Consider the following 10,559-nt stretch of genomic DNA (forward strand, 5'->3'; position numbering starts at 1 on the left):
TAGATATTATACACTATATTATAGATAATACATATACACTATATCATAGATACTATACACTATATTATAGATAATACATATACACTATCAGATATTACAGGGATATACACTATATTGTACATATACACTATCAGATATTACAAGGATATACAATATATTATACATAATACATATACACTATATTATAGATAATACATATACACTATATTATAGATATTACAGGGATATACACTATTATAGGGCTGTCCCCGACTAAGGATTTGGATAGTCGACTATGATTGGACGAAATTTGCAGATAGTCGACTATTAGTCGACTATAAAAAATAAAAATAAATAAAAATAAAAAGTATAATATATATATATATTTTTTTTATCATTCCATTTGAGCTGTGGGGTTTGCTTAATGTCTGAAGGAGTCGACTGAAGGCTTCTTGTCCTCTGCAAAAGCATGCAATTGGTCCACTGATGGATACATCTTGATATTTGTCTAGTGTGTTCATTAGATGGGTGAAATCCTCTTTCAGTGCCTCTGTGCCTGTTTTCTTAGGCAGTTAGCCTCTGGTATGCGTGCCATTAGCGTTAGCCACGCTTCTAGGCCTCTTTTCTTTTGGAAAGGATAATATTTTTTATTTTATTTTTTGTATTCGACTAAGAGGTTGGCAGTCGACTACGACTCCTTTCGACCGATTAGTCGACTATTGGACTAATAGGGGTCAGCCCTACTATTATACATAATACAGGGCTATATTTACTGGTTGGAGGACACAGGCTACATCAGACAAGCGGTGCTCTCGTCAAGGACGATTTGTTTTTTTTTGTTTACAATTCAGATTCAGAAGTCATGCAATGGTGATATTGGTCTATATTTAGTGATTTTGAGTCAGGAAATGCACATTGAGAGTAACTGCAACATGCAGCAAGCCATGACCGTGCAGTAAGACCAGCCCTGCTGCACTGATGCTCAAACTTCACTTTGGTGGTGAACTCACTAAATCAACGGACACTGGAAAACAAACAAACTCAGAAATGTAAGATATATCTGCTCTAGGTTAGAAGCTTTTCCAGAAAACTGAAATGTATAATTTAATACGTATTTAAGGTTTTAATTTCACTGTAGTTTCACACTCTATTTTATTTGCTCGTCGATGGCAAGCGAGGAAAAAGACATCACCTGTACATACATTGTATATTGCTGTTGCACTTTACTGTTACATTTGCACTCTGGTTGGATGCCAAACTTATTTTCGTTGTACTGTACTTGTGCTGTATGATGACAATACATTTGAATCTAATCTAATCTGCTGCTCGCTCACATTGACCGAGTATGACGCTGCTGACTGCAGTTCACTTAACGGCCACCGGTGTCACTAATGACGAGGGATCTTCTTTGATCATTCCACCCAGCACATTTAAGAAGAATATCTCACATGTCATAAACTAGGGAGTCCTTTTCAGTCCATCCAAAAAAGTGTTTTGATATTTTGACATATTGGAAACTGAAAATGATGGCATTTGTTAGCAATGCTAGTGGAAGTCAATAAAAGCAGAATAAAGAGACGGAAAACATTTAAGTCGTTACAAGATTAAAGAAGTTGTCCAAGAATAAGGTGGATAAGGAACATTCTCTTGAGCGTCTCCTGTGTCTGTGCTCCCTGGTGTGACCCCCCCCTCAGGCTCTGGACAGAGTCCTGCTCACTCTGCAGCCTCGGACAGCAGCACAGGACCCAGCAGACACACCCAGAGACAACAAGGACCACATAGTCTCCAGGTGTGTGTGTGTGTCTCTCACTCTCTGTGTATGTCTCTCTCTCTCTCTCTCTCTCTCTCTCTCTCTCTCTCTCTCTCTCTCTCTCTCTCTCTCTCTCTCTCTCTCTCTCTCTCAGTATGTGTCTCTCGCTCTGTATGTCTTGCTCTCTGTGTATGTCTCTCTCCCTCTTGCTCTCTGTGTATGTGTCTCTCGCTCTGTATGTCTTGCTCTCTGTGTATGTCTCTCTCCCTCTTGCTCTCTGTGTATGTGTCTCTCGCTCTGTATGTCTTGCTCTCTGTGTATGTGTCTCTCCCTCTTGCTCTCTGTGTATGTGTCTCTCTCTCTCTCTCTCTCTCTCTCTCAGTATGTGTCTCTCGCTCTGTATGTCTTGCTCTCTGTGTATGTGTATCTCCCTCTTGCTCTCTGTGTATGTGTATCTCCCTCTTGCTCTCTGTGTATGTGTCTCTCTTGCTCTCTGTGTATGTGTCTCTCCCTCTTGCTCTCTGTGTATGTCTCTCTCCCTCTCGCTCTCTGTGTATGTGTCTCTCTTGCTCTCTGTGTATGTGTCTCTCCCTCTCGCTCTCTGTGTATGTGTCTCTCCCTCTTGCTCTGTGTATGTGTCTCTCCATCTTGCTCTCTGTGTATGTGTCTCTCCCTCTCGCTCTCTGTGTATGTGTCTCTCCCTCTCGCTCTCTGTGTATGTGTCTCTCCCTCTTGCTCTCTGTGTATGTGTCTCTCCCTCTTGCTCTCTGTGTATGTCTCTCTCCCTCTTGCTCTCTGTGTATGTCTCTCCCTCTTGCTCTCTGTGTATGTCTCTCCCTCTTGCTCTCTGTGTATGTCTCTCTCCCTCTTGCTCTCTGTGTATGTGTCTCCCTCTTGCTCTCTGTGTATGTCTCTCTCCCTCTTGCTCTCTGTGTATGTGTCTCTCCCTCTTGCTCTCTGTGTATGTCTCTCCCTCTTGCTCTCTGTGTATGTCTCTCTCCCTCTTGCTCTCTGTGTATGTCTCTCTCGCTCTCTGTGTATGTGTCTCTCCCTCTTGCTCTCTGTGTATGTGTCTCTCCCTCTTGCTCTCTGTGTATGTCTCTCTCCCTCTTGCTCTCTGTGTATGTCTCTCCCTCTTGCTCTCTGTGTATGTCTCTCTCCCTCTTGCTCTCTGTGTATGTGTCTCTCCCTCTTGCTCTCTGTGTATGTGTCTCTCCCTCTCGCTCTCTGTGTATGTCTCTCTCGCTCTCTGTGTATGTGTCTCTCCCTCTTGCTCTCTGTGTATGTGTCTCTCCCTCTTGCTCTCTGTGTATGTCTCTCTCCCTCTTGCTCTCTGTGTATGTCTCTCCCTCTTGCTCTCTGTGTATGTCTCTCTCCCTCTTGCTCTCTGTGTATGTGTCTCTCCCTCTTGCTCTCTGTGTATGTGTCTCTCCCTCTCGCTCTCTGTGTATGTGTCTCTCCCTCTTGCTCTGTGTATGTGTCTCTCCCTCTTGCTCTCTGTGTATGTCTCTCTCCCTCTTGCTCTCTGTGTATGTGTCTCTCCCTCTTGCTCTCTGTGTATGTGTCTCTCCCTCTTGCTCTCTGTGTATGTGTCTCTCCCTCTTGCTCTCTGTGTATGTGTCTCTCCCTCTCGCTCTCTGTGTATGTGTCTCTCCCTCTCGCTCTCTGTGTATGTGTCTCTCCCTCTTGCTCTCTGTGTATGTCTCTCTCCCTCTTGCTCTCTGTGTATGTGTCTCTCCCTCTTGCTCTCTGTGTATGTCTCTCTCCCTCTCGCTCTCTGTGTATGTGTCTCTCCCTCTCGCTCTCTGTGTATGTCTCTCTCCCTCTTGCTCTCTGTGTATGTGTCTCTCGCTCTGTATGTCTTGCTCTCTGTGTATGTGTCTCTCCCTCTTGCTCTCTGTGTATGTGTCTCTCTCTCTCTCTCTCTCTCTCTCTCTCTCTCTCTCTCTCAGTATGTGTCTCTCGCTCTGTATGTCTTGCTCTCTGTGTATGTGTATCTCCCTCTTGCTCTCTGTGTATGTGTATCTCCCTCTTGCTCTCTGTGTATGTGTCTCTCTTGCTCTCTGTGTATGTCTCTCTCCCTCTTGCTCTCTGTGTATGTGTCTCTCCCTCTTGCTCTCTGTGTATGTCTCTCTCCCTCTCGCTCTCTGTGTATGCGTCTCTCGCTCTGTATGTCTTGCTCTCTGTGTATGTCTCTCTCCCTCTTGCTCTCTGTGTATGTGTCTCTCCCTCTTGCTCTCTGTGTATGCGTCTCTCGCTCTGTATGTCTCGCTCTCTGTGTATGTCTCTCTTGCTCTCTGTGTATGCGTCTCTCGCTCTGTATGTCTCGCTCTCTGTGTATGTCTCTCTTGCTCTCTGTGTATGCGTCTCTCGCTCTGTATGTCTCGCTCTCTGTGTATGTCTCTCTCGCTCTGTGTATGTCTCTCTCCCTCTTGCTCTCTGTGTATGTGTCTCTCCCTCTTGCTCTCTGTGTATGTGTCTCTCCCTCTCGCTCTCTGTGTATGTCTCTCCCTCTCGCTCTCTGTGTATGTGTCTCTCCCTCTTGCTCTCTGTGTATGTGTCTCTCCCTCTTGCTCTCTGTGTATGTGTCTCTCCCTCTCGCTCTCTGTGTATGTGTCTCTCCCTCTTGCTCTCTGTGTATGTCTCTCTCCCTCTTGCTCTCTGTGTATGTGTCTCTCCCTCTTGCTCTCTGTGTATGTGTCTCTCCCTCTTGCTCTCTGTGTATGTGTCTCTCCCTCTCGCTCTCTGTGTATGTGTCTCTCCCTCTTGCTCTCTGTGTATGTCTCTCTCCCTCTTGCTCTCTGTGTATGTGTCTCTCCCTCTTGCTCTCTGTGTATGTCTCTCCCTCTCGCTCTCTGTGTATGTGTCTCTCCCTCTCGCTCTCTGTGTATGTCTCTCTCCCTCTTGCTCTCTGTGTATGCGTCTCTCGCTCTGTATGTCTTGCTCTCTGTGTATGTGTCTCTCGCTCTCTGTGTATGTGTCTCTCCCTCTCGCTCTCTGTGTATGTCTCTCTCGCTCTCTGTGTATGTGTCTCTCCCTCTCGCTCTCTGTGTATGTGTCTCTCCCTCTCGCTCTCTGTGTATGTGTCTCTCGCTCTCTGTGTATGTGTCTCTCCCTCTCGCTCTCTGTGTATGTCTCTCTCGCTCTCTGTGTATGTGTATCTCCCTCTCGCTCTCTGTGTATGTGTCTCTCCCTCTTGCTCTCTGTGTATGTGTCTCTCCCTCTCGCTCTCTGTGTATGTGTCTCTCCCTCTCGCTCTCTGTGTATGTCTCTCGCTCTCTGTGTATGTCTCTCTCCCTCTTGCTCTCTGTGTATGTCTCTCTCCCTCTTGCTCTCTGTGTATGTGTCTCTCCCTCTCGCTCTCTGTGTATGTGTCTCTCCCTCTTGCTCTCTGTGTATGTGTCTCTCCCTCTTGCTCTCTGTGTATGTCTCTCTCCCTCTCGCTCTCTGTGTATGTCTCTCTCCCTCTTGCTCTCTGTGTATGTGTCTCTCCCTCTCGCTCTCTGTGTATGTGTCTCTCCCTCTTGCTCTCTGTGTATGTCTCTCTCCCTCTTGCTCTCTGTGTATGTGTCTCTCCCTCTCGCTCTCTGTGTATGTGTCTCTCCCTCTTGCTCTCTGTGTATGTGTCTCTCCCTCTTGCTCTCTGTGTATGTCTCTCTCCCTCTTGCTCTCTGTGTATGTGTCTCTCCCTCTTGCTCTCTGTGTATGTGTCTCACTCTCTGTGTATGTGTCTCTCCCTCTTGCTCTCTGTGTATGTCTCTCTCCCTCTTGCTCTCTGTGTATGTGTCTCTCCCTCTTGCTCTCTGTGTATGTCTCTCTCCCTCTTGCTCTCTGTGTATGTGTCTCTCCCTCTTGCTCTGTGTATGTCTCTCTCCCTCTTGCTCTCTGTGTATGTGTCTCTCCCTCTTGCTCTCTGTGTATGTGTCTCTCCCTCTTGCTCTCTGTGTATGTGTCTCTCCCTCTTGCTCTCTGTGTATGTGTCTCTCCCTCTCGCTCTCTGTGTATGTGTCTCTCCCTCTCGCTCTCTGTGTATGTGTCTCTCCCTCTTGCTCTCTGTGTATGTCTCTCTCCCTCTTGCTCTCTGTGTATGTCTCTCTCCCTCTTGCTCTCTGTGTATGTCTCTCTCCCTCTTGCTCTCTGTGTATGTGTCTCTCCCTCTTGCTCTCTGTGTATGTGTCTCTCCCTCTTGCTCTCTGTGTATGTCTCTCTCCCTCTTGCTCTCTGTGTATGTGTCTCTCCCTCTTGCTCTCTGTGTATGTGTCTCTCCCTCTTGCTCTCTGTGTATGTGTCTCTCCATCTCGCTCTCTGTGTATGTGTCTCTCCCTCTTGCTCTCTGTGTATGTCTCTCTCCCTCTTGCTCTCTGTGTATGTCTCTCTCCCTCTTGCTCTCTGTGTATGTCTCTCTCCCTCTTGCTCTCTGTGTATGTGTCTCCCTCTTGCTCTCTGTGTATGTGTCTCTCCCTCTTGCTCTCTGTGTATGTCTCTCTCGCTCTGTGTGTGTGTACTGTATGTGTGTGTGTTTGTGTCTGTACACATATCTACTGTACAGTGTGTGTGTGTGTCAGAGAGAGACTAAAGTCGGTGAAATGCCTTCCCTCACTCCAGGATGCACCATCTGAAGGAGGAGATGGAGATCCTGGTCCGAGAACTACAGAGTAACAACAACCTCATAGAGAGGTCAGTGTATCCATGATCTCCGTCTGTCTGTCTGTGAGGCTCCACATTCCCACACGGCCGAGTTACATGTTGTCTAACCTAGCTTGTGTCTCTTGTGTGTCCTGCAGTTTGGGAGCAGTCAACTCACCAGCCGAGCTGGAGCCCGGTCTCTCCAGACCCTCCACCTTGTGACCGGAGTACAATGGCTCACAACAGACACAGACACGCACCCTACAGACACAGATACGCACCCTAGAGTTGTTTCCGGGTGACTGTAGGACAGTCTCGGCACGCTATAGGTTGTCAGGAGTATGGGCAGCGGCCAGTGGTGCAGTGGTGATTTCATAAGGGGTTGCACCGTGTTTTAATGATGCCACGTGCACCGCGCGCATGCGCATAAATGTTCCCGCGCGAATAAAGACGATGCCTAATTGCCTCTAGGAATGGAATGTAACACTTCATTCACAGGTTTTGTGTTGAATGGTCCAACTGTAGTATTTGAACACACCTGAGCTATTGTTATGCAAAGTAGCCAGGTGGGTACTTGGCGCAGAGTCGAGTGCAGCGCATTCTTGTGTGCACGCGCGTGCTCCTGCTCAAAGAGGTGGAACGGCGTGCAACCCCCATCCTATGACCACTGCATGACTGGCAGCGGCTACAGCCACTCATACTAGGCCACACAGTGAGGGCAGGTTCCTATCTTCTTGATACACACACACACACACACACACACACACAGGCGCTTTCGGACCAAGCAGTTCTGGGGACTCCCTGAATAAAAGCAGAATTACCTGTGACCGGTTGGACTGCAAAAAGGATTTCCCAGTTATCGATCGCCATCTGGTAGATCGATATGTCCATTGGCTGATCAATTATTCCTTTACTGCACACTGAAATCCGCGTCCCAAAACGTATTCCGTGCTACATGCTACAGGCATAGCTTCAGGTTAGCAGAAAACTACATTGAAGATCCAGAAAAAACAAGACAACGTCTGCCACAGGGAACACTGCATTATCGAGAGAGCGCCCCTACGAGGATCTGGCCGGTAATGCACTTTTTCGAATTCAAAGAGTAGGGTACTTCTGCAGTGCCGCTCGGTGACATTGAGTAGGTTATTAAAATGGAATAAAAGCCAAAACAATGTGGTTGGCCCTCTAGCATTGGATCCGAAACACGGACATGTCCGTGGTTGGCCGGGAAACGGTTAACATACCGTTGTATTAGTTTGGTACACTACATAGCCGTTCGGTATGGTACACACTGAAACTTGTTCGGTACGGATACGTGTACCTTTACACCCCTACCGCATAGGTATTTCAAGTACAATACGAGGTCAACTCTGGTGTCGTGTGTCTGCTTACAAGCCCTGCAGAGCACAGATGAGCACGCGGCTTCGTCTGATACCGTGAACTTGACCGATCACCGTGTACACTCATGGCTCCCTGAAGTAGGAGCTAAAGAAGGTCCTCAAAACTACGTTCTAATGCCTAATTTATACTCCGACGTCAAAGTGGTTGCAAAGGTTGCGGCTGGCCTGCCAAGCTCCTGCAAGCCTACCGGCAACGCCTACATGCAGCCAAAATGTAACTGCAAATCAACGTGAGCTGACGAGGACAGCTCAGAGCTGTGATTGGTCGCTGCCCTGGGCTGGGCTGTGATTGGCCGCGTACGCATTACTCTGACGTACTTCCATATTTACCATTTATCATCTCGGGAGCTCGGTCGCAGCGTTCCACTATCGATCGTCATCAACTACGTCACAAACATGGACCAAGTCGAAGAAAGACTGGCCGAGGAAAATATAGCCTTTTGTGCAACACAGCGCAGCATGGCCACCTAGTGGTTCGGCGATGTACTGCAACATATGCGTTGAACTGACGTGGAAGTACGTCGGTCTAGCTCCCACGTGCAAAATATCGACGACAGCCGACATCGAAGCAAAACTCTGCCTTAGGAACTAAGATTGTCCCCAGTTCCTGCAGCAGTGTGGACACACAAAAAGGAGTTAGTTCCTTCAATAGTTATTAGAACTAAGTTCCTCTGGTCCGAAAGCGCCTATGGATTGGACACACACACACACAAACAAATAAATATGCGTAATGAGACGGAGAGAGCAGGGGAGAGCAATGGCATACAAACACAAAATAATACTGACCCGCCTTGTTTAAAGAGGCCTTATCTTTCTTCAACAAACACCTCATAAATGCTCCCACTTACCTCTCCATCACCTACCAACAGATCATGGACATATACATCGGATATTACAGGAGCAGATCTTCTCCCTGTTCACCTCATTCGCCCCCTTTCTGTTTTGTTTCCCTCTGGTTGCTGAACCATCTCCGGTGACGTGGACGTTCCCAAACCAATGAACAATGCTGTATTTGTACAACAACAACAACAGGCCTGAGATTCTTCATTCAAAACAGGCGGCCCGCAAAGGCTAATAGATCCCATTCTAGATACCCTGCATGGGAAGGGGAAATACAAACACGGCAAGCTAGCAGCGTCCATGTTGTCTAGAAACATAATGTGACTATTGTAGACTTGAAGAAACACCAGAGGAAGAAGAAGAAGAGAACCAATAAAGGGATGAGTGTAGCAGAGATGCCTGAAGCCTAGTAAGCCTAATATCTCCCTCCTTACTGAAGCCTAGTAAGACTAATATCTCCCTCGGCCTGAAGCCTAGTAAGACTAATATCTCCCTTGACCTGAAGCCTAGTAAGACTAATATCTTCCTTGACCTGAAGCCTAGTAAGACTAATATCTCCCTCGGCCTGAAGCCTAGTAAGACTAATATCTCCCTTGACTTGAAGCCTAGTAAGACTAATATCTCCCTCGGCCTGAAGCCTAGTAAGACTAATATCTCCCTTGACCTGAAGCCTAGTAAGACTAATATCTCCCTTGACCTGAAACCTAGTAAGACTAATATCTCCATTGAACTGAAGCCTAATAAGCCTAATTTCTCTCTTGGCCTGAAGCCTAGTAAGACTAATTTCTCTCTTGGCCTGAAGCCTAGTAAGACTAATTTCTCTCTTGACCTGAAGCCTAGTAAGACTAATATCTCTTGACCTGAAGCCTAGTAAGGCTAATATCTCTCTCTTGACCTGAAGCCTAGTAAGGCTAATATATCTCTCTTGACCTGAAGCCTAGTAAGACTAATATCTCTCTTGGCCTGAAGCCTAGTAAGACTAATATCTCTCTTGGCCTGAAGCCTAGTAAGGCTAATATCTCCATTGACCTGAAGCCTAGTAAGGCTAATATCTCCTTTTGCCGGAAGCCTAGTAAGCCTAATATCTCCCTTGACCTGAAGCCTCGTAAGCCTAATATCTGAGGATCACACATATCCAACTGGCCGATAGATGTTTGGTTTCACCGTGCAAATCCAGGTGGTTTACACAAAGACAGGAGAAAGGAGGAAGTCCAGCGAGAAGGGAAGTTTAGAAGAGCGAGAGACGGAACGATGGGAGATGTAAGAGGGAGAGATCCTCTTACATCCACACAGACGCTCGGTACACACCTCATTAATGCCCTTAGTGTTATTGTATTTTTAATGGTCTGTCGCGGTGACAGAGTGTTATGGTACGTACTGTAACTCCAGAACGATTCCTAAAGCCGGAAGGATTTTTCTTTTGTCGCTTCATCTTTGGCCCACGGTCGTCATATTCTTCTGGAGAACTTTTAATGATGAGACGATATGAATGTCTGATATAATATAATACAATATGAATGTCGACTCCTGTCTTTGTCTGTCGTTGAAGAGACTCTTTGGGGAAGTAGCCAATTATACTGGACAGAAAAGACAGTGTCACAGAGCGTTCCTGTAATGGTTGATCTTTCAAATGGATGCACATTCCACATGACTTCATACCTAAGAGTACTTAGAAAGCACTGCAGGTCTGTGTATATAGTAATGTATCTCTGGAATAACGATGACTTGATTAAACCATTGATGGTAATGTTTCTGCTGTCTTCATTTCTCTGTTGTTGTGTAAGTAAGTACATTTTATTTATTTAACTAGTTTCACCAAAGTGCTGTATAAAATGGCACTATAATAAAACACAGTAAAACGTGGTAAACAAAGCAATAGAAATATGATAAATATAACAAGTCAGATAAAAATTAAGTCGACACAACATGAAACGGGGTATGTGAGATCAAACGATCCAGGCAAA

General features: G+C 46.4%; 1 protein-coding gene across 2 annotated transcripts in view; it reads left to right on the plus strand.

Moving 5' to 3' along the window:
* ikbke (inhibitor of nuclear factor kappa B kinase subunit epsilon) overlaps positions 1-10,320 on the plus strand; it is a 57,073-nt gene extending 46,753 nt beyond the window's left edge. For both annotated transcript variants that reach the window (XM_084317454.1, XM_084317455.1), the window contains 3 exons: positions 1,674-1,768; positions 6,335-6,406; positions 6,514-10,320. In XM_084317454.1, the coding sequence (XP_084173580.1) occupies positions 1,674-1,768; positions 6,335-6,406; positions 6,514-6,577 (231 nt within the window). In that variant the 3' untranslated portion in view covers positions 6,578-10,320. The remainder of the gene's footprint in view (positions 1-1,673; positions 1,769-6,334; positions 6,407-6,513) is intronic.
* Positions 10,321-10,559: the final 239 nt, after the last annotated feature.

This window comes from Notolepis coatsorum, assembly GCF_963971535.1.
Source record: "Notolepis coatsorum genome assembly, chromosome: 6".
Classification (NCBI taxonomy): Eukaryota; Metazoa; Chordata; class Actinopteri; order Aulopiformes; family Paralepididae; genus Notolepis; species Notolepis coatsorum.